Source organism: Rhipicephalus microplus, chromosome X, assembly GCF_043290135.1.
Source record: "Rhipicephalus microplus isolate Deutch F79 chromosome X, USDA_Rmic, whole genome shotgun sequence".
Classification (NCBI taxonomy): domain Eukaryota; kingdom Metazoa; phylum Arthropoda; class Arachnida; order Ixodida; family Ixodidae; genus Rhipicephalus; species Rhipicephalus microplus.
Genome location: NC_134710.1, coordinates 229298743 through 229323905, shown reverse-complemented (window position 1 = coordinate 229323905; position 25163 = coordinate 229298743). Strand labels below are relative to the sequence as shown.

At 44.4% G+C, this 25163-nt stretch overlaps 1 protein-coding gene across 2 annotated transcripts in view; it reads right to left on the bottom strand.

Moving 5' to 3' along the window:
• The window catches only part of slo (calcium-activated potassium channel slo), a 196903-nt gene extending 172103 nt beyond the window's left edge, over positions 1-24800 (bottom strand). For both annotated transcript variants that reach the window (XM_075878745.1, XM_075878746.1), the window contains exon 1: positions 24322-24800. In XM_075878745.1, the coding sequence (XP_075734860.1) occupies positions 24322-24675 (354 nt within the window). In that variant the 5' untranslated portion in view covers positions 24676-24800. The remainder of the gene's footprint in view (positions 1-24321) is intronic.
• Between the last annotated feature and the right edge of the window lie 363 nt (positions 24801-25163).

The window sequence follows — 25163 nt, the reverse complement described above, 5'->3', positions numbered from 1 at the left end:
AAAAAGCTACGGTGGTTTGGAGAAACGCCCGGGTTTATTGCTGCACCCTCCGATAAACGACCGTTACTTGTCGGTGAGTCACTCTTAGCCATTCATATTATTACAACTCAGTGCTATCGAAGGGATTATACACTTTTACCTTTTACAGCCCACTTTGTTGCTGTTGTTTCTTCGGAACACCTAGACAGACAGTTTCATTACCCCTTTCGCTTAGACAAACAGGTCCCCGCTCTTGTTGGCCGTAGCTGCTGTTAGCTTTGTTGTCGCGCGTGCATGACTCAGAGGTATTCCCTCTCGGCTCGGACACAGTGTAACGCAACCAAAAAGATGGGAAGGGAAAGCCAGTGGCGGACGGCACCCAGATGAAACGAGGTCAAAGTGACGCCTGGCCGCCGCGCGTATATAGAGGCCGCTTTGTCGCGCGGCCGGGAAGCCTGCCCAGAAAACCACGACCGCCATGGCTGCTGAACGCCGGGCTCGCTCCAAATAGCCGCCTCATCCCGCGGACGCCCATTATTAATAGGAACCGCTTCTCTCGGCGCAGGTAGTGTGCGTATGTGTGTGTGCTTTCTCGGTCCATCCATCGCCGTTGAGCACGCAGGCGGCGGAGGATGTGCAGAGCGTGCGCCCGTGGTGGCTCTATCCTGCCTGCTTCTTCACCATGCGGCCAAAAACAGCGACTGCGGTGAAGCTGTGCAAAGTTTGCGCGTGACGTTCTTCCGCACACAGCGAGAGCGAAACGGCGGAGGGCTGCCGTCGCGGACCGTGATCCGGACGCGTTGCAATCTCGTGCCTCGCTCCATTCGCACTTCGTCGTTCTGAACAATCAGATTGAAAGCGATCGCTCCACGAATACGTTTGTACGCGTTGTTTCGTACTCGTACTGTTCGGCAGAAAATGAGCATCGTTGATGGCAGATGCGTCAACAAATCGACGCTTGCGTCGTGACAGTGGTGACCACAGCTGGAATGAGCCGAGGCGGGTGATTGCTCGGCATCAATTTCCGCGACCCTCAAGCAGGGAACCCAAACATCAACTAAGCAGATGGAGGAGATGCAAATAGAGATAGCTATTTCTCTTGCATTATCATACGCCCATGTTAAATCAGCGAGTGCTTTAAGAACGCATGCGGAAGGTCTTAAAAAAACGTTGCCCGTTTGCATCCACACTATGGGCGTGATGCCCAAGATACAAATTCAGAAAATTTTCAACAATAAAATTGTTCGTAATATAAAACTCAGCCGCTTCTGTCGCTGGCCATATCATTAGCGAAGGAAGTTAGCCAATGAAAAAAAAAGGAAAAAAATCGCCTTACGAATTAATAGCTCTGGAAATTTGGCCCCAGATATTTCATGCCTCTTTGCATGAAAATCAAAGTGACGACACGTCGCTCGTTAAATTTGCAAATTAACGTACAGGTCAGTTTAAGCTACAGTACTGAAGTGTGTTCTTGGCAAAACGGTTTGGTAATGTATATATGAGGCGGAAGCCATGATTCCAACGCCATTGAAGGTGAGCGTGGATACCGCCGTCGCAACTACAGTGCTTTTGTTTTTATTTGTACTTTAGCGTTTGCATGTTTTGAAAGTGCTTTGCACATGTGAGCGTCAGGTTTCTCACTTACCGCGAATTCTACTCGTCTAGCGGGAGCAAGTTTTCTTTCTTTGCGGCCGAGAATCTGCATTCCGCTGGTAGATTCGAAGCAAGTTCGTGTTTTACACTGGCAGATTCGGCGTAACCAACTCCATGACGGAGCGTTCCGTGATCTCCGTCTTGTACAGACGGAATCCAGCGGAACTCCGAGAATGCATTGCCGTCATTTTCGGTACAATCGGGCAGCTAGATTGTCTTCAGCATTTTTTAGGCATTCTCAGTCTTTGTCTGTCTAGTGACCCTGTGCTCTTGTTTACCTCTCTAAAAGGGCGTCGTTTGACTCTGCTGGACGTGCTGCTGCTGGTTTGTTTCTCGCTTTGAGTGACAGCGAGAACACTAATTCTGCCAAGTAGCAGCAGCGAGGACGGCGAGAAGTACATGCTATACGAAATGATGCGTAATGAAATGCTTCCTGGCTTGTCGTATGCACAGCCGAAGATAATTGGCTGTGCCTAGGAAGTTTCCGGTACTGATTAAGTGACGTACGCATGAAAAACTTCAGGAGTGACCTCATGCGGGGCACTCGCGTTTCCAAACTCACAGATCTGGCTTGGCACAACCCGTGTGCTCGCTCCAGGATTTCGACGGCCACTCTGGATCAGCGAGAAGAATTCGGCATTAATGGAAGAGGAACCCCTATACTCTTGCTTGTGAAAATTTTCAAGTTACTTCACAAGTACTATTGCCATCCGTCATGATTGCATGTCTTTCCTATGCCATACACACTACACCCTTTCATCTTCAGTACTTTTGCTTTGCCACAATAACAATCATTGTAAGGTGAAGTACTATTTACAGGCGTCAATAAGACGCTGTACTGAGGGATGTAAGCAGAGAAGGAGCGCTTCGTTTCCTTGCCTGTGAACGGGCGCAGTCTCATCGAAAACAGCTTTGCGATAAGTAGTGTCGACTAATGCCCTGAGCATCGCTTGCTATCCTTGAATATCACGCAACTATGAGTTAGGAAAGAAATAAGGCACCTCAGTCTGGTACTGCTGGAGGTATAGGAGAGAACTAACTGAAAGATCTCCCGGATTTGCGAGCAAAGCTAAGTTGTCGTTTCGTTAACAATATGCAACAGCTTAGATACAGGAGCACATCTCCGCTGTCCGCAGTTCTGTCCATTTGCAGTCATACTAGACGCGTTGGTTTAGCGAGCTTTAAGCAAGTTGGTATGTGGCGTATTAACCTGTACACTTGGCGCATGTTTCATTTTTTCTTTTTTTTAGTATTCTCCATAAACAAGTGCTCAATAGATAGATAGATAGATAGATAGATAGATAGATAGATAGATAGATAGATAGATAGATAGATAGATAGATAGATAGATAGATAGATAGATAGATAGATAGATAGATAGATAGATAGATAGATAGATAGATAGATAGATAGATAGATAGATAGATAGATAGATAGATAGAAGATAGATAGATAGAAGATAGAAGATAGAAGATAGAAGATAGATAGATAGATAGATAGATAGATAGATAGATAGATAGATAGATAGATAGATAGATAGATAGATAGATAGATAGATAGATAGATAGATAGATAGATAGATAGATAGATAGATGTCTTTTTACCTGTTCGGGGCCACGGATTGTGGAGGCTGTGGAGCTTCACTTCCGAGTCGCGATCTGTCATCTCGCCCACTGATTTAATCTTTTCAGGAGTGCCGAATAAGCGCTGTTTCTTTCTCGTAAAAAGCCAGGGGCTTTGCGAGCACAAAGGCGACTGCCCCGGAGAAGGCGCGACGCGAGGAATTCTCATTTTTATTGTCGCTGACAGCGAACACATTGGCAAGCCCGGCGACCGGAGTTTTGGTGTCGAGGCAGTAGCTCCAAAGACCACGCTCTCATATTAGTGCTTCAAAGACACCGCGCTCAGACGGCGGCGTAAGGAAAAGTGAAGAAAAAAAAACGAAAAGTTTGGTAGTTCTGCTACAGCGGTGGTGCCATTCTTTTCAAAAGCACTGTCGTTTCTATTTGAGAATAAAAATGTCTAACGACGAAGCGACAGAAAACGAAGGCCGAGCTTCAAAGGCGGAGAATGGCGTGGTGAGTAGCGAGCAGTGCCCGTGTGAGTGAGCGCAAAGCTGAGTTGAAGAAGCGCGCGTTTGTCCCGTGTAATATTCGCCCTGGCATGCGATTCACTGGAGTTCAGGCCCTCTTGTGCGATTTGTTTTTCGAAGTTCTTTCTTCGTTTCATTTTTTTTTGTCTGACAAAGCAACTACCGGTCTAGTGATGTGAGACATATTAAAACAGTCTCTGCTGTAAGGCGATGAGTTAATACTAAAAGAAAACAAATTTCACCCTTGAAAATGATTCTGTGAGTGTACCATTTATGACCATTTTCGGCCAAGTCATAAAAGAACCGAAGGAATAAAGAACAAATTATTTAGTTTTTGGGAAAAATCTATGAATGAGGATGACAAAGGTAACACGTTATTTCCTACTACGTTATTCCCCACACTAAAGATAGGGCCACAATTCCGAAAATTTGTCGTGGTGCGCTGCACTGCGAGAATAGTTGTAGCACAAGGCAACGACGCCTGTTCAACGAGGGTCATGAAGAGTCGAGATACTTTGGAGGAGACACAGCAGGCTTCGTCGAACAAAACAAACAAGATCTATATAGAACAACGCTCCATCCCTAAATGTTTTATATTTGACCACGAATCGTAACTGATCATGCCGACTGGAATACGCCGTGCTGTTCGCTCTGTCCTCGTTCCCTTCAAGGCACCACCCCGCATGGGGGATGGTGGACTGTGCAAACAAACATTGGAAATGGCACTTTGTTTCGTGACGTAGACAGAGGGAGAAAGAGAAAGTTCTACGTAGTGTGGAAATTTCTGTGTGGTGTGGACACTCAGTGTTGAAAAACCTGAACTCATTGTGTAAGTGTTGTGCTATGTACATATGTATAGCCTTGCGTTTGCTACAAAATGTGCGATGTTGACTTTTGTGCAAGAGGAGTAGCCGGCGCCACGCATTGGCACCAACCTCTCCTTACATACATTTAATTAAAGAAAAGGAAGGCCGGGATTAGCCAGATTGGCATTCGGTTTGCCACCCAGCACTGAAGGTGGGAAAACAGGAGCAAGAAACAGGGGGTAGATTCTGTGGGTAAACGGAGTGAGAAATGTGGCGTTACTTTTCCACTGTCAGACGGTTTGTGGTCACCTGTATGTGGACAGACCTTTATCCGGTTGCATAGCGGCTATCCAACGTGGCCGAAAAAGTAGGCCGGCCTATGAAATAGTGAACTGCGCTTCAATGGTGAAACAAATTGAGCAGGTGTCCCAAATCAGTAACCCGGAAAAAAACTAAGAATTAGGAGTTTTGCCCTGTTAAACGTACTATTCTCACATACACACTGAGGCACAAGATGCTTCCTCTACCAGCGGTATGACATAGACAAGAAATGGCTAAATCTTCTTAAAATAATCATTCATAGTCGCATATATGAGAAGAGCTTAAGGGACAACCATCGACTTATTTCTATTAGTACAAATAATGATCAAACGGTGGAATCGCGGCTGACCATCGGGACGTTCTGGTTTTTCATTTCCTTCTTATTGTTTATTAGTATTGCGAAGATGTCGCATAATCAAATCTTATTTAGAATTAACCGGATTGTTTGAAGAAAACAAGAGATGGTGAACACTGATTTATTATGCATTGTTCTTCGGTATATAAGTGAAAACTGGCTTGATATAAATAGTTGCCGCCTTGTCGGACTTGAGCAAGTGACGTTATCAATCGGTGATCTTCATCGTTTCGTTGCTGCACTTGATCTAACTTCCCAGATTAGCCACTTGACATGAACTGTTCAGGTATGGAAAGTTGACTTTATTGAAAACATTGTGGCGCGCGCACACAGGACGGGAAAACGGAAGGCGACCCGACCACTTTGTGCGCGCCAAAGTGTTTCCAAGGATGGCACCTAGCGTTGTTCATCCTCACCCGGCAATGCGAGGGGACCAAACATGTAAAGCTATTGTGCTGCTGAAAGTCGCGCCAACTCCTCAATCTTGAGAATTTGATTTCCGTTTGTTGCGTGACTTCAGGTGACTTTCATAAATCTTCGAAATAAGCAGCCTAGCGTTTTTGCAAAATTTTAAACGGAGATGACATCCAAGTGATTGCTGTCATATTGTGAGAGGGCACACAAAATATTGGCAGCACACTTGCAAGCGTAAGCCTTACAAGTGTATTGTAAAAAAAAATTGTCTTTCTTGAGAATGTAAGATTTTCCGGCATGGCAGTTCTGGGCTTTTTGGCGGGTTTGTTTGTCTTTCGCATTTCGAGAATATATATGCGCACGCTCTTTGAAATAAATCTTGTTGGAAGTTAGTGCCGCCCTTCGTCCCTTGAACTTGCCCTATGTCATACATTTTTGCGCTACGTGATCAGTTACGTAAGCCCTAGCGCAGTACGTATATGTCAAATATCATTTATGTCAAATATCTGTGATCATTCGTTTGTACATAAAGGGTCCAAGAAGTGCACATTAATGGCGTCAACAAGTAGAGAACATCTCAGAACAAGTAAGAAACTATTGTAAAAAGTCTGTAACCGCTCAAACTTGCGTATAGCGCTTCTTCTCTTTGTTGTACTACTGTCTGTAGCCGTAATAAGATTCAACTTAAGTAACAAAGAAGCAAGGCGCTCATGACTGAGTGAATTACGCATCCGTCTTTTATGTTCGAGGACACAGAAATTGAAAGTGTTATTCTCTGATCTAACTCTGTCTCGAACTTTTTTTTTTCTTGCGGGCTACATGTCCACGTCACAGAAATGACGCACGTCACATGTCATTTTCTTGACAAAAAAAATGGCACAGATCAATTCTTATTGGACGCCGGCATAAAATAATGTTATTTGTTTTTCTGTATTTGTTTTTTGCATCGATAATTATCTCCTTCATTTGATTACGAGCCGATTATACAGCGCTAATCTACTTTCATTATTTTATACACACACCGACGGCACCTTAGATGGAATTCACTTTGCTTGCACGTCATCTTTAATATGGTGTTTGTCCATTTTTAGGCATTTGCCCTTCGCATACGGAGTCTTAATAACAGAGTTCAACGCAGCGTCGAAGCATCTGCGGCGTCGTGGAAAAGAAAGACCAAATTTGATTATGCTGACGTCATCTGCCATTTCACTCGAAGTATCGGAGAAGAGAAAAGTTCCGGGTTGAGTTCAATGGAAGCATCAAAAAAGCTGTGTATAGCTGTGTATAGCGTCGGCAAGATAGCTGTGTATAGCAACGGCATAGCTGTGTAAACGCAAGCATCGGCAACAACTCTTGATTTACTGTTGAAGGCTCAATAACGCCGCTTGCTCAACTACCTGATGTCTTCTTTCTTCCCTGTATTTTCTTTTTTTTCTGTTTATTGAGTCATGCTGGCACAATTTTTCGAAATAGAGATGGCACTTCAGGTTTTCTTGCAGTTTTCCTCGCTGGGTGTTATAATAGGAACGAGAAACTATCCTTGTAAATCTCGTCATTTTTTTCTCATCAGCTGGATAATTGTGCGTGACACTACCATTGGCGTTCTTGGCATAACTGTCCTATGTCAGTCCCAACAACTGTTAAACTTCCTCCACATTGTGTGGCGGGAGCACAAGCAGCGTTGCAGAGGCGTCGAGGTAAAAGTGGACGCCACCTAGGCAAGATCCCGCACTTTTCCATTCGGCCTTCAACACGTGATCTTGGAGAAGGAGTGCTTGTTTCGAAGAAAGCCCACAGATGCGAGTGGAAGTCTGCGAATGCAAGGGAATGCCGATAACGTTGTGCGCGCAGACAAAACGCTGGGCTGTCAGTTGCCCTCACGTGAATCGGCTCGCCTGTCGACTCTCCGCGGGGCGCCGTCCTTTGTGCTGTCCGGCGCGTTCTTCTCTTGACGGCGTCAACATGCGACATATCATCGCAATAAACTGCAACACAGTGGTGCACAATCACTTATTCTGCGGCAATATTTAGCGCAGAAAGGCTACCGCTTCAAATTGCGGCCTTTTACAGGGCTTTCTATACGCTGCGCTTCAGTTTTGATGAACACTTTTTGGACCGTATACGGCTACTTCTTGCTCACTTGGGTGCGTTGCGCTTAATTTAGAGTCTGAAATTCACGTAGAGATCACATCGTTCTCGAGAAAGAAAAGCACGCTTGCCATGTGAGGTAATGATCATGTATTTTACACGAGCTTCCTCCTTATGTATGACAATGGGATACGTTAAAAAAACCAACTTTGAGCTTGCCGTTACCTAGGAACGCTTTTTGAATAACCTTACACTACCACCCTTTTGTCTCTCCTGTTAAATCAGACCTCTTCTTAAGTTGGAGGTAATGTCAAAACTGACATAAGTTCCACGTCTGTGCGCTCTTGAGGTTCTTCACAGCCATAAATTAATGGAAATATATCACCAGTAACGTTTTGCCGGAAGCCAGAAACAAATTTATTACTAAGTTTGCTTTTCGCAAAAAGTAATTTTTATTTGAGAGCAATACTCCCTAATATAATGGCAACTCTCACTATTTGGCAGGACCATTTTTTTTTAACCATGCACTATGTCGCATGATCCGATTTGTGAATACTGGTTTATGGGAAATATTGATGCTTGGTATTGTCTGCTTATTTGCTTGCTTTTTTACTATACGAGTATAATGGTCCATCACGAGGGGGTACACTCGTTACGAAAAGGTCAAAAGTCGCTTGCTGTTGGATGGTTGTATTATCGCTGCCAAGTAGACAAGAGAAAGAGATAGATTAAATGAAAATGCTGGGTGGTTAACCTCGCAAATGTAACCAGTTTGCTACCCTGCGTATAGGTGGGGAAATAAGGGTTGTGCAAAAGACAACAAAGAGAGATCTATAAATAATAGCGAAAAAAAAAAGAGACACATACACACTCACAGCAAAATCGCTAAACATCCTTCGTTCTTCAGAACTCTTACTGCTCCAAATGTTTGCTGTAGACGGGCCTTATGAATCCAAAAACAAGGTATTGTCCTGTCCTCAGCCCTTCCACGCGAGTGCCTTTCCGGAAGATATTCTCTAGACTGAAGTCCTTCATTGCTTACGTGGATCAAAGGCGTTCTCTTGTGTCACCGAACATTGACGCTACCTTGTAAGTTTGGTTGCGCCTGCACTGCGCGCTGTGTTTGTTGGTACATACCAAGTCGAGAATGCTTAGGGACAAAAAAAGGAGTGAAAGCACCTGCAATACAAACGCTTGTACTTCTGAGAGCAGCACGTTCTCAGAATTACAACTTTTTTTTTCATTTATGTTTTACATCTAGCTCGATGCAGAGCTCTGAAAAACTTCTGTGTTCGATGCTTTGTCCACATTGAATGTATAATTTACTTGGAAATCAAGCCGCCGCGCCAGCTGCAAATCACGCGTTTGCATTCCGCACATAAAAGAAGTCCAATTGATATGTTTCACCATTAAGAAATACTTTGTTTTAATACGGGAAAGCGGGCGTACACGGAAGAGAGATATATAAATTTAACTTGTGTATCTCGCAACCTTTTCGCCGTTTGAAAACAGTCAACAACCTAAAATGGCAGCCAACACATTTTACTGTTAGCCTCGTGGGATATATATTTGTGCTTGAAGGAAAAAATGAAGAAAACGCAAACACAACTGCAACAGCAAGCGAATTTATGATGAGTTTCCCACTCTCTTCTAGAGAAGACATTAAGATAGAAGCTGTAAAGTAAGCGGCACAAAACATTTAATTCGTCGCTTGTTTACGAAGGGAGCCAATGAAGCAAAACAGAAAGTGAAAATTTTCAATTGTGAAGCGTAGCGAACAGTTACTCTATTGCAGCGACTTTCCGCTGCAGCAGCCTGTGCATACGAGCATAGAGACCAAGGCAGGTTGAAAATTCAATGAGACCTTTTTAACGAGGATGCGATTTGCGTGAAAAAAAAAATTGAATTTCGAGATTTCGTTTTAACAGAAAAGCAGCTCTTACTCGAAGCTTTGCTGTCCAATGACGTAGCGCTGAGGCATCGCACAGTGGAGAGAGTGAGCAATGCTGCGCTGAGCCGAGAGAGGTGAGGGTGAGGTTTGACGGTTGAACCAATGAGATGCGCTCCAATAAGAGAGAGGGTAAGGCCTAGTGGAAAGAGTGAACCAATGAGAGGCGGGTCAAGAGGGGCGTGAGTGAGGCTCAGCGGAGTATAATCCAGTCGATTCACCAGAAGTAGGTCAGTGAGCGTCTCGGTGGAGTGTAAGAAAGGGCGTCGCTTCTTTGGGAGTTTGCACTTTCATAATGACCTCGACTACTCCCGAGGGAGAAGCCACCCGACGTGACGGTCAGCGAGTGCTGACGCGGGAACGGGTTCGCCTTCTCCAAGCCAACGCGATGTTCGCGCTAGAGAGGCTGCAGCTAAGTGCCAACGAAGGGAAGACTTGAAAACATAAAAATAAATAGACTGATGAAAGAGAGGATTCAGCTTCGCTGTTTCGGCACTCTTCACGAAGTGGAACTGGCTGGATTTTTTGTCATACAAAATATTGTTACAGAGCATAACAAAATGATCAAAGCTAAACGTTTACAGCTATGCATCATGCTGTCAACCCTGTTTAACACTTCTTGTCCATGGTAAGTTCCCTTCCCTCCCACTGACAGCGTGTAAGGTAGCTGTCTTGATCAGCGCATGTGGACTACTCCCTACTATTCACCCTCACAGTTTTAAGTAAAGTTATGTTTTACCTCATCTACAGATAAACTCATTAAATTGTTCGCTCGTAAAAGAATTCATTTCCGTCACAGGTCCTAGAAAAATAGGTAACATTGCTGACTTCATTGAGGAGTTCGGGCTGTGCTAAAATCTTTTATGTGAATAGAACAATATAAGTAATGAAATGACCATAGCAGTCACTGGAGATACAGTTCCTCTGTCATGGCTGCAAACCGAGTAACACCGAAAATACCTACAAGCGGATAACGTCACTTGTTGTCTGTTGTCACTTTTTTGGCGCTACTATTCAGAAAGGTGCTGTGCTATACGGCATAACGATTCGCAATACGATTCAACTATTTGTGACAAAGAACAAAAGCGAAGGCGGCCTCCTGATTACGAACACGTTTTACGAATGAAAGCGTTTCCTAACGTGATTTCTACAACTGTTCATGATTTTCAGGATATACCAGTGCGTTTAATGACGTTGACTGGATCTTTTCTCAAAATGTTCAAGTAGCATGGACACTAGAAAGGCACATATGCACCTATACCTAAAATCAGTTAGTACAATTTAGTCGAAAGTGTGGTCTTCAAGTAGCGTCATAAAAAAAGCAGATCCCGAATCCAGTCGCATAACCTCACCAAACTGATGTAAAAGTTCAGTCCCACTAACAAAGTGTGTCTTGGCACAAATATCACATAAGGGCAAGAACATAATGAATGTCAAATCAAATAAACATATTCAGTGTGTCAATACATTACAATAATATCACTCGCTTCGAGAAAGTGTCATCCCTATATTAAAGCCCGCCTCTAAAATGAATGTATAGGTCATGGACCTAGGTTCTTCTTGAGGCTGAAGGGCCTTCGGTCCAGTGCCATTAAATTATGTAGTAAGCGTTGTCTTTATGTATCGTGTCGCAAACATTCTCGTAAAGAAGTGTTGTATATACCCGTGCACGCTGCTTCAAGTATATGGCAGGCTATGCAGTTTGTGAAATTTTCTGCAGGAAGTGTTTGAGTATATGTGCATATACAAGCACACATACAAACTCACATTAGAACATACATAGAACAAGGTCTAACTACACTAAACTATGCTACCGCTAGACATGGCAAAACTTGACTAATGTGACTCGTAGCACAGCCTCTTCGGAGAGGCATCTGCTGCAGCTGGAATTTACAACGAGGCACTTGCCTCCCTGCCCTTAGGTATAAGGACACGGGTATGGTATTAGTGCTATGTAAAAGCCGTTACGGTTTAACATAACCTCATGCACCAACCATACACATTGACCACCCCGAGCATCACACACATAATCTTAGAAGAGATATATACTTCACGCGTTTACGGAGCCAATCCTTTTAGGCCTTTATACAGCCACGCTTCACCCGCTTCACCTCTCATCATATTCATATGTCATCGCCGTTAAGACATTTCAGAGTCATTGTCATAGCACTGTTTGCTGTAAGTATTCTCACCATGAGTATGGCGCAGCATAGCCTTAGTTGCTCTTGCGCCACAAAACCCAACATAACTAACTATTAGAACATACATAAAAATGGTTGTAAACGCCCCCCCCCCCCCTCCTCCGCGAAATATTTCTGGCTGGCCCCTGCTGTATCTTTGTCCAATGTGGAGAGAACTTTGAAGTCAAGTGAACAATAAATCCTAATGTTTTAACTGTTATCACACTGTATTGCTCTGCAAGCTCGGTCCGAAGTCCCCCTTAACGGACATGTGCTGTAAGTTGGCCTTTTCCGAATGGAAGTCACGAAGAATAATTTTTTGTGAATGCTTCCTTCGCTGGAACATTGTGAGGTTATTGCAGTGACCAGATATTTACTGCAATATTACGGCGAGACTCTCTTCGCTTCCTGTGGCAAGTTTGTTTAGGGTTCAGTCAGCTACAGTTCTAAGGAAAACCAACGCACAATGAAGTCGAAAAAGGTGTAAGGAACGATGTGTGTAGACTTTTAACTGTATTGTAGTTATTGGGATATAGGTTTGAGTAATAGTTACTGAAACATTGTTAAAAGGCTATTACAAAGTTCCCTACGCCTTCCTTGGATTTACTGTCGGTTGGTTTTAGGTTGTGTCGAACAAAGAAAACGAGCCTTCAATTTCACTGCTTTCGTAAGGCACAGTCGTGTTTTTGCTATTGTCACGATGAAGTGACACTAAAGCTGCCTATAAATGAAGAGAGCAGAAAAGTAAAGGGAGCAAGTGAATGCGCCTTGTGGTAATACATCAATAGGACGAGTTATTTTAAATCCCTCATTCATCGCAGTTAGCGGGTCAACTGCATTTATGTGTCAGGTCGTCAGAACCATGCGCACGTCGAAATGGCCTTTGATCTTCAGTGAGTGGCTTGATTCGGTAGCTATCATCCGCCGACGTACAGCCTGTTACGGCATCGTAGACCCGTCTTGCAAAAATGCGCTCGGTGTGCAACGGGAGCCGACGCTTGACAAACTACCGTACATTTCGGATGTTCCACGTCCCCGACATGCCGCGAAGTATGAGAGTTCAAGTAAGATGTACAGTGTCAATTTTTATGAAAGGGAACGCGTGGCCTGCGCGCTCCGGCGGCTGCTGGCAGCGCGTTCAAGTGGGAGCGGGAGCAACCACAGTCTTTTTTCGCGTCATCTCGCGGCGAGCAAGACAACCATTCGTTGCTGATATAGAACGGCAAAATTGCAACCCCTCCCCCTTAAGACGATTGCCGGCTCTCGCCTGATCGCTTTGAGGGGGGGGGGGTCACAATCTTGCCCCTGGTTTTATATAAGGAACGGATGGTTGTTTTGCTCATCGGAGGTGACGCGAAAAGTGACTGTGGTTGCTTTCGCTTCCGCTTGAACGTGCTGCCGGCAGCCGCCGGAGCGCGCAGGCCACGCGTTCCCTTTCATAAAAATTGACACTGTACATTGCAAAGACAGCTGTAGTGCACAGCGCACACCACGAAGACAAGTCGGGAGGGTATAGCGCCGTTTTACTGCTGACTTGAAAAGTCATGGCCCCACCCAGATGCGTCATTTCTGACACAAGCTTATTGCCTCCTTTAGCAGTGATGGTCGGAGTCAAGAAATACGTAGGTTGTATATGATGATGGAAAAATTGCGCTCGTGCTCACGACGAACTGACTGAAATGCTGAAGATTGTCGGGGTAATTTATTCGTGTTTTGCAAGATCGCAAAGCAACAGCGGAGCTACAAAATTTGCGGCCATGGAAAGGTGGGCGAGAAAAAAAATCTAAGTAATGGATATGGTGAGTAAGCACATCCTAACCCCCGCGCCATATTGGCAGCTACTCCAGCGTAACGTTGTTACGCTCTCCACAAACATTTTCCCCGCATTTTTATCCCGCGAGCAATCTAGCTGCATGGTGTGCGGCGTTCAGTCGCGCTAAACCCCAGCGCTGGCCACATACGGTGCGTGGTTGGGAGCTATGCAACGAATCATTAATTTTTATTGACGCTCAAAGTGCACGCTCGTGTTTTGGAAACTACATCCGCAAACCGCAGTAATTTCGTTTCAACGTTTTCGAAGCTGAAAAGGGGGTAAAACTTTTCAGGCTCGCGTTTATGTGGCTGCGTATCCAGGCGGTTTCGCCTGCAGCACTGAGACTGAGGCGTAAACAACTTCACAAAATGCAAACATAGGTGTTAACAAAAAAATATTGAACTGAGATAGTATACTGCAAATGCTAGCACTTCGATATATTGAGTAAACCTGACTGGCTCAATAAAGCTTAGTGACTATTTGCAGTCGACCGATATCCAAGGGCGTGCCATTGGAAAAGATTGTCATCAAGCAGAATTATGATCTTCGCCAGATATGGCAGTGACGTCAAAACCTGTTAGTTTCGACTGTAGATGTAGATCGCAAAGGCCGGGTTATGGTAATCGTTACATAAAAAATAAATCTGTTTCACACCTTGCTGCACACAGGTATAACGTGGATACTATATATTGTCCTCAACAAATTAAGTACTCAACAAGCTCTATAACAAACGCGCACCACACGAGACGTGAAATAATATATCAAGAGAGAGAGAGAGAGAGAGAGATAAATAGAGAGGAAAGGCAGGGAGGTTAACCAAGCTTGGCTCGGTTGGCTACCCTACACTTGGGGTGGGGGAAAAGGGGAATAGATTTACAAAATGGAAATAGCCACCATTGATAACAAATGCACCATGTTGCTGGTCCTCAAATTTAATAAATCTACGCAGTTATATATTTTCCAGTGCAGCTTCCCTTTCTCCAGATCCATCCCTATTCCTTAATATTTATTATTTTCTGTCCAGTGTCTATTTGAAACACTTTACATTTCTTTCAGCTTTAAAGTGTCGCTACTGCAGTGTATCAGGCAGACAAAATTCTTGCTCAAATTTTGCACGGCAGAGTGTTCGAGCTGCCTTGACAATAAAATTTTTATCAGGATTTTGTACTGTGCTGTCAGCTTATAAACACCGCCCCGCCGCGGTGGTCTAGTGGCTAAGGTACTCGGCTGCTCACCCGCAGGTCGCGGTATCAAATCCCGGCTGCGGTGGCTGCATTTCCAATGGAGGCGGAAGTGTCGTAGGCCCGTGTGCTCAGACTTAGGTGCACGTTAAGAACCCCAGGTGGTCAAAATTTCCGGAGCCCTCCACTACGGCGTCTCATAATCATATGGTGGTTTTGGGACGTTAAACCCCACAAATCAATCAAATCAATCTATCAGCTTAGAAACACTACGTAACTCCTCTGAAAGCTAATATAGTATAATAAACGAGTGCTTCTGTCGTTCCTAAAGAAGTTCACGTGTGTATTCAGCAAAACTTGTTTATATTATTGACATTGTGGAGCTATACATTTTTCAGTATGTCCACGATCGCATTGAATGTTAATGAATTATCTACAGAGTACGACCAAATACATCGAGAGCATCACCTGATTGACTAACACTATGGGCAAAAATGGTACGCGCTCAGGAACACGCACTGAGTAGCCAATTCACGCGCTACTGCGATTTTTTTACTCCACTTGACAAAACATATTTAAGCGCATATCTCAAATAATTATCTTAATACCGCTGCAGTTTAGCATAACATTTGGTCGTAACCTATTGCTGTGCGCATTAGTGAACTATTATCTCTACCATTACGTCATATCTGCAAACAATTCTTTGTTTACGGATATTTCGCCGAGGCACAAAAATTGCCAGTAATCGTGCAAAAGTGCCTCATGCAGGCACTTGAACAATGCCAGACCTATTCAGAGCTCTACCGGCTTCCCAGATGCTTACAGTTTAAATTAAAATTAAGATGACAATTTTTTTCTGATGAGCGGTATTTTTAATGAGGGAACAATCTGGCTTGAACGAGAATGCCCGCAGAAATCACACCACTGGGTACTACTACTACTATTACTACTGCTACTACTACTACTACTACTACTACTACTACTACTACTACTACTACTATACTACTACTGCTGCTGCTACTACTACTACTACTACTACTATAAAAATCAATCAATCAGTCGCTCATTTATAACCAGGAACAACCATAAGATCTTTGTGCAGGTGCAGGCTAAAATAAAAATATAAAGAATAACAACACAATACAGATAGTAATAATAATAATAATAATAATAATAATAATAATAATAATAATAATAACAACAATATGGGCAGTGTACATCTCGCTTTCTTCAATGGCTACAGTTGCCGATTTCATTCAATAAAATATCAATTGCCCGAGAGCTTTATTTCACAATCGTTTTTTTTTTAATCTACATAAACATCGTAGAAGTACGGAAGGCTCGTGGCATAATATTAAATGCCGACAATGCAAGTACACGCAAGTATATTTTTTCGCGTACACACTTCATCCTGAAGCGACAGATGACGAATGGTTAATAAAATGGTATAATTGGTTCAGTTAAAAATTTTGTCAACTATTGTAGTCAAAAGCCCTTAGTAAGCACAGGAGATATAAGGAAAATGCTCTCCTTAGATTTCAGAACTGTGCAATAGAACAGATACGGGTGTACAAATCTATTTCTAAGCGTTGATTTTCGGGAGAACAAGATGTCACACAACTCGCGGAAACCAGCTTTATTCCAGTATGAGCCGAACGGTATTGTTATCTTACAATCTTCAAACATTATGAGGCATGGTTAGAAGTTAGATTATTGCACGTGAATATTATTTACTATCTTCGAAACTACACATTCCTACTGGGTATAACAACCGACATAAGCACGGACAAGTAAATATTCCTACAAAAGACAGAAATATCTGTGCGCTGCACCGACCACCGGCAACGAATATTCCACGCAGCCAAAATCTTCCCTGAACTTAACGTACAAACGAGCTCTAGCAACTGAAGCTAGCTTCGTATAGAGAAAATCAAGTTATTCGTGAGCAGTACGGTCACATCTCATGTTCTCGTCTTAAGGACATTCACACTAACATTTTAGACACCATGGATACAGAATAACAATCTTAAAGAGTGCAAAAGACAGTTGCTTAGTAATTGCCTGAAAAAAAGTCTGATACCTTTAGTATTGTTCACCAGTATAGGTCAGAATATAGGCAGAGTCATATATGTCTATTTCTTAACTATCCGGTACAGCCTGTCTCTCTCTTTCTGTAGGCGTGTGCGTGCGTATATATATATATATATATATATATATATATATATATATATATATATATATATATATATATATATATATATATATATATATATATATATATATATATATATATATATATATATATATATATATATATATATATATTTATATATATATATATATATATATATATATGTGTGTGTGTGTGTGTGTGTGTGTGTGTGTGTGTGTGTGTGTGCGTGTGTGTTTCCCCGTTATTTTCTTTGTGCAACGCTTCTTTTCCACTTGAGTGGACCCTAATCTATTGGACATATTATAACATTAATTATTTATTTTCTACACCTGGAACCTCCTCCGAATGAGTATAAAGGAAGAGATGTCCATGAATATGCTATCGAGATAGTCACCTCGAGCGCAATCTTCAAGCGTGATTTCTGCCAAGTGTCAACTTGTCGGTGAACTTGTGAACACTCGAGCACACATCGCCATTGCCGATTTCGTATGCGGACAGTCGTATCCCAGTATACATATATATATATATATATATATATATATATATATATATATATATATATATATATTCCCCCGCTCAACAAATCCAATTACCGTAGCAGTAGAAATTCAGCGTCCGCATCGTTTCCATAGTTGTGTGTTGGCTAAACAGACGACAACTCTGGCCTACATGTGTTTTCAAGTGACGCAATTGACGAACGACTGATGTGGTCGGGATTACCAGCAGCTTAGGGTCAAATGTATGCAACGAGTCGGGGTGATGAAAATACGGTGAGAGCAATAGCGATGCACATGTGGCAAAAGAACTGTACAACATATTGGGGCTTTCGATATCACCTGACCGTTTTAGTCTAACTCGGCAGACGACCCCACTCGATAGCTGGTGCCTCTGACAAGCCCGGGGACTCATCGTAGCCTACACAACCAAAGTCTGGTCACGACGAATAGCACAACAACTAAGAGTCACGAGCTTCGAGAGAATAAGAAAATAAATACGCTCAAGTGAGTCCATCAGTCAATCGCAGCCGGCATACGTGGAAAATATCGGCGTGCGAAGCGAGTCTCTCGAGCTCTTCTACAAACTTGCAGATGGATCACGCGTCGGTCGAGGTCCGTCGGAAACACCTTGATCGCAGCAACGACCGACATGCAAATCGCGCACCGCGAGTGAAAGCAGCGCGTGATCAGCGGTGCCAGTAGCAGAAACGCGCAGTTAATTACGAAGGGCGAGGCGCGCCACTCCAATTTTCCGGCAGCGCGAGCGTGCTTGGGGACCGAGCCCGGGGCCACACTAATTTCGGTGAGGCCGTACGCGGCGCGGGCTGCCGGGCCGAGCGTGTCGCCACAAAGCCGCACTTTGACTGCGACGGCTGCCGCCGACTCGGGAACTGGACGGAATCCAAGTCGGGGCGGTTCACAACAGCAACAAGGCAGCGAGCGGTGCACGCATGGGACCACGGATGACGGAAGCCGTGGCTCGCATCCTCGGGGTCCCATGAGGCGCCCTTCGCCTGACCGCCGCCGCACTTAGGCGCTGGCCATTGCCCTTCTCTGTTGGACAGCCGGACGACTGGCCCCACAATAGACACCGTGCTTGTTTCAACAGAAAAGTGCACGCATACACCAAGCCGATGAGAGTAAGCAATACACGCAGCGGGTATGGATGCAAAAGTGCTTCTCAGTGTCACCCAGTACTCGAAGTGGTAGAGTCGGCTTATTATTTTGTTTCGAATAACGACTATGAACTCCAAAATATGAATGAAAATAAAGCTGACGACATGCAAAGGGCAAAGGACAATGTAGAGCAAAATACCGCTGTGTGCGTTCCCATAAAGAAAGGAGAAATCGGCTAAAGTGCCACATGTTAACGTAATCGGTCACACGAACTTTATCAACAAGTTCACATAACGACCCAAACATCTTTGTAGTTCTTTTACAAACATAGCAAGTGCAGTTAGATACCACTACCGTCAAGTCGACTCAGAACGCCTTCCTCAAAGCCAATGAATGTTCAGCCTTCGACAACGAGGCAGAATGAAACGCGAATGAGGAAAGAGAGATGTACAAGGGCGAAATCAAGACTTGCACAGTAACGAGCAGAGTCGCAGGTGAAGACCACCTGTATTTCTGCGATGCCGTGAGAACGTCAATGCGTGTTCAAGAATTCCCACGTGATCGCCACTGCTCAGGTCGCTTGCTGTGCCCGAGCTGATTGCTTCTGGGGATTAGAGCCCCAGCAGTGAATGCAATTACGTTGCATCGCTGCGGCAGCCACCCTACATCGCCTTATCTTGGCAAATATCCGCAAAAGGCGCCACATGCTATGACGGCCAACAAATTAGGGCTAGAAACTCAATGAAGCTATGCAGTCTGCATCCACAGGCACCGAGAAAATTGTCTGGTTGCGTGCATACAGCATGCCTACGAAATGGTTTTTATGTTTTGCCTCACTTCTATCACGACGTCGAAAAGGCTGGATTTTGCAGCTGTGACCATGCTAAAAGAGAAAGACAAGAGTGAGAAGACCAACTAATTCTTCACATAGAATTATTTAAAAGAGAAATTGGCAGGTGCATGCATTTCGCCATCACCTCAATGGAGCACTGTACTGTGGGGTAGAAACAGATCGAAACATGCACTAATGCCATTTTCAGCCCACTCACCCTATTCTTCAAGTTATCGCTTTCGTTTTGAACCGAAATTTCTCAGCCGCGTACAGGTTAAATTATTATTGACAAATGTCGTACTAGGCCCGTGCTGTCACTTCTTAAACCCCCGCAGTTTTGCACCTTATCCCTCCTTATTTACTCGTAGATATGTCTCTGAAATCCATCCATTGCGAGCCACGAAGAAACTGAACTTCGGAACACCCAAAACAACCTTCCTGTTCTACCTATAACAACAGGCCGAAGCCGAATTGACGTAAGAGCGCTCAACAATAATCCGTGCTTTAGGAACTTTTGTTAAGTAGCTTCTGCTACCACAAAAAATGACGGAGTAATAGGATGATATTAATGCAAGGAATTGAGCTAAATTTTTAGTATTATGAAGCTGTGAAGATCAGGTTTGCAGTGAAATGAATATAATCTACCGATTAAAGAAAACGAATGCTTTTAAACGTTCACACTTCTTATGAGACACTCTGCAGGAGATAAGTAATGTATACCACCTACAGCGGCTCGTCGATCAGCGATACGACCAGCAGTCTGGGAACAAGAAAAAGAAACGAATTAAAACGATGCGGAACTTCTCATAAGGCCGTAAAGTCAGCGTGACCAATTGATCAAACCGAGAATTGGAGTTCGTAACTCCACAACCTAAGTATGGCACTCAAATACGTATTTCTTCAGTCCTCATCTGATGCACGAGTTCATTGGGGCCCTCATGCTCATTGAAAGGCGCGGAGTACATGATTAAAAAACAAAGTAGTTCGAAATTTGAAACAGTGCATTGGATTGGTGATGCAAATATCAGTTTTACCGATGACGACTGAAGGTCAACCAATCAAGAAATAGTTTCAACAAAAGAACTGCTTGAATAATCTGACAATTTCTACCCAACACTAACAACCAGTAAAACCGTTCACCATACTCTTCTCTACACAAAATATACGAAGGGTCCAGACATGTGTGACGATGGTTTTAAACACTACCTGCAAATATACGGCTCTATTAATCTATTGCCAGTGGAGATGACATACAAAACAACTCGATTACTCTAACTGTAGTTTGCACATTGGTGGTATAGAGTAATCCACTGTCATGGATGTCTGTTACCACGTCTTGTTTTGTTCATGAGCCTGCTAGTTGATGTTAGCCTGGTATACTGGTAGTTGACAAGTTGGTCAGTCTTCAAGTTCATATCCCTAAGTACATTCTCGTTGACAGCCCTTGTACGAAATAGACGACGGGTACACGCTGCAGACACAGGTGCGGAGTGCTTTAGACACTAGTCAGGGTCTCGATATGGTTGGCCCCAGTTTGAACTGATGACTAGAGACGAGTAACGGGTCGCCTTGGCCTGAATTCTCCGAAGAGCGACGTCCTCCTTTCATTCAGAAAAAAAGTGTCGACGAGGGAGTAGGCACGCGGATGAATGCGGTTACGCTTGTCCTGCAGAAGATTCACTATATAGTAAAATGAACGACAAAGCCAGGTTTCGAGGGATGTGATGACAAAAACTGGGCATTGAAGTTAGCAAGCTTACTTTTTTTATTTCACTGGCGACTACATGATGACGATCGCGCATCTACACTCAGTGCACAATATCCTCTGATAAGTCAACTCTCAGGACGACTTATTAACAAATATACCTACTTCAGAGAGAGTACTAACCGAATTGAATGGTACCGCGGATTAAGTATTCCTGGTGCTTGTTAGCCGATGAAATACTGAAAGTCTGGAGTGTGAGACGATCCATTTTTTTTTCATCAGTCGATAACTAGCCCTACGATCTGTTATAGTGCACTGTAACAGAAGGAAGTTCTAATGCAAAACCGAAAGCTCTCGCAAAGACAGATAGATATGTATTTGAAATAAAAAAAACTTTATAAATTTAATTAAACACAGGGGAACTGTTGCGTCTTAATTAACAGCATTATATTTTCTCCCGTTTTTAGCACATTTATTGCTACAAAAAACAGTTATCTTCCAATATTCATCAAGGCTAAACATGGCCGATATTCCTCGCTCAAAAGGAAGCACAAAATCGCAAGAATTCAAAAATACCACATGTGAAAGACCCTATTGCTCTGTTGACAGTACATAAAAATGCACATTCCTTTAATTTTGTGGATTTCTTAGCAGAAAGCAGAAGAAACTATGTAACAAAAAAGCATCATGGCTGTATCCGAACTACGTTTATATTTTTTTTTCTTTTCGTTTTGACTGCACGCATTTCAACATGTTCACTGCGTCACCGCAAGCCACCTTCTTTGCAGCACGAAACGGGTATCAGAGCAGGAACAGAAAACTATAAATGCGGCTCGTTCTGTATGTCGCCCTCCTCCCCTCTTTTTCTGTTCTTTTCTACTGTAATACGGGTGCGTTGTGAACGCCATCAGATACATTGTCACCGACTGATTTCGACCCTTTCGCAGTCGACTAGAGAGTTCCTTGCGGAAATCGGCGAGCCGATGGAGCTAGAATTATTGCACGGTTAATTACGTTCACTCTGAATATATGCGTCTCAATCAATCTCGGGTGAAACAATGGACTCCGGAAGAGGTGTTCGCATGCTAATATCAAAAGACAGGTTTTTACGCAGTACCGCTTCGCAAATCATTGGATTTAATGACTCGTGATCTGCATCTACAAGATTAAGTGTTAGACCATTCGCAACTCCATGTTTAGTGCTACGACAGAGAATATTCTAGCCAAGTATATATAGTTTTACTGCTGCGCCACATTCACTCACGTGTTTGAGACACGCTGCGCAGCTGCATTTAACCAACTGTCTTGCACTGGAATATCCCCCGCCAACAACGATACGTTGAGCTGAAATCCTACCCCATCCCCTACCCCAGCACAAGTCTCACGTAAACAGAATACACCAAGCAATCGAGTCCGTTTAGTTTACTAGAGAAAAAATAGTAACCAGTGAGCAATGCATGTCGTTATTTTACAGAAAATATCACTCACGAAAACTGCGTGCGTCGTTCTACGATAGTGACGTATGCATTTCTCGCGCGAGCCTTCGATACCCGCGTGCGCAGTGCGTCATCACGCTAATGTCATAAAGACGAGGAACGCTTACGTCTGTGCGTGGCTTGCTTTACGACAATAATTACGCATTCAGCCCAAGGAAGTAATACGTCATCACAGTCTGAGACAAAAGAAGACAGCAGCAAAGACCCCTGGCGACGTCAAAATGTTGACTTTCGAACACAAATGCACCATGCGTACCTTGCTGCTCAGCAGCGATTCAATAATACAAGTATAGTAGCTGCCTATAAGCCACACGAATGCCACGCATAGTATAGCTGCGTAGTAAGCCGCAAGCAAACCACTTGCAAATATTTTGAGGCTGCGTTGTCCATGACACTTCCACTGAGACGCTTGGTTACTAAAACTGAACTCAAGTACAATGGCCACTCCATTACTCCTGTTTTCTCAATCGCAACTGTGGCGCAGGAATAATAGTAAGCCAGTAAACTTTCAGGTATATTATGCTCATTTGTGGGGACCTTATTCATAAACTAGTGGACGTATAATATCACTGCTATAGAATGCGAACGTGGCACTAAAAATTGGAAACTTATGATGTCCACTTGAATGACAAAGCATTCGACCACTGAGAACTTGCTTATTGTTCTGTGTATATTACATACGTTTTATAGAAACGAAACAAAACTGAGTGAATTTGTTGCCCATAGAAGTTTCGCTCGTTACGTAAAAATTGTTGTAAAAAGGTTTCTACGCACAAGCCAACCAACAATGATTTACTTCTCAGTGCATTTAGAGCAGTAACCATGTCCACAAATGAACATTGGCCACTATTCAAGCGACAGGACCTTAAACATCTCTCTATGTTACGAGATGCATCATTACGAGGTACATTCAACACTTACACCAGGAAATCAACAGGTAGCTTTTTATGCTCTACCAGAATATACGCGAAAAGCATGCTCGCATTCTGCTGTACCTCGAATATATTTAAGGTTGCGTTTTCTTTGTTTTCTTTTTTCATTGGTTCTGCCTTGAAACAAACGACCGGGTAGCTTCACAGCAGGGGATACTTCAGGAACATGTGGTTTAAGCTAGCCGTCCTTTTCACTAAGCAAGCTCAGGCGCGTTATTTTTTGTTTACTTTACTGTGCTAAAACGGTCGGAGATAAATGCGTTTCGGCTTAGTTGGTCTCGGCTGCACGTTTGTTGCGGTGCCTCTTTCTCCATATTGTGCTGCATATATTACCGGTTGCATCAGTGGTCCTGGAACGTTTGGCACGAAACAAGGCCAGCCTGGAGTGCTTAGGGAGCACTAAGCACCCGATTGTCAGTTCTGAGAAATGAACATAGCGCTTTCAGAGGCCACGCATGTATGAGGTCGTGCATGACGGCTTGATCTCATCAAGCGCGGAAATTGAAAGAACACGAAGAACCAGACACCTCCCTCCGTATGTCTCGTTCTCAGTGCACTTCCAATTTCGTCTATCTTCAGCAAGCGTTAGGAGAAAACCACCATCTGCCCGGCGCAGCTTACCGGTTCCAATAGGTTAATTTTTGGTTAAAGTTGACTAATTTAGAAGACAGTAGATGGCAGCTGGAGCGTCGGCGCGTACTGCGGGGCTGCGGTGCGCATGCATATGATTGAAAACGCACCAGTATCCTGCCTGTGGTGGTCTGTCCCGAGATGAGTTCCCCTGCCCAGTCCTTGGCCTCCGTCATGAACCCGATTTCGGCGGCCCCTTCCCCGGCCTTGCGCTTGGCGTCGGCGGCGCCCGGGGGTGCTTTCTTGGCGGTTGGCTGCTTTGGCGCCCCGGGACTGTAGGCGCCTGCCTTTTCCTTGCGACAGCAGAGGAAGGCCAGGGCTCGCCAGATCAGGATAATGAAGAGGCCCGCCAGGAAGGTGAAGATGCTGGAGAGCAGGAAGCACCACCACTTCCGCTCCCGCATGCACTCCAGCTCGCCCGGCGACATGTTGGGCGCGGGCGACGTCGCCTCGGCAGAAGCCATCGCTGCTCGTGCTCGTCACGCCGCGCATCAGAAGGCGCACATTCGCGCTGGCGGCCCAGCGGGCTCGCACGCTTCGCTCGTAGCTCCTCGCGGCCGCTGCTCGCTGGCGGCAGCCCGTCGTCGGGATCGGTTCCCTCTTCACTGGCGCCGCAGCGCCACGGGCCCCAGCGCCGCAGCACCGCCAGGCGGCGCGCGTGCGGGAACCGGGGCTAGGGACCTGGGCGCGGACACCTAGGGACAGCTCCGCTCTTCCGACGCCGGAGAAACAAATATCGTACCCACGAGAGCGCCGGCAAATTGGCGCAGGCCAATCTTGAGAGATTGCAGGCCGCTTTTTGCTCTGTTTCGCAGACTCCGGTCGAAGCTCATAATGCCTTTCGTGCGCAAGGACGGTTCGCAAGAACGGCAGCCGGCCAATCGCGATATAAGGAGACCGTGAGCAAGCTCTACAGGGATTACCCGTTCCTTCTTATGGGCTTTTGTATCTC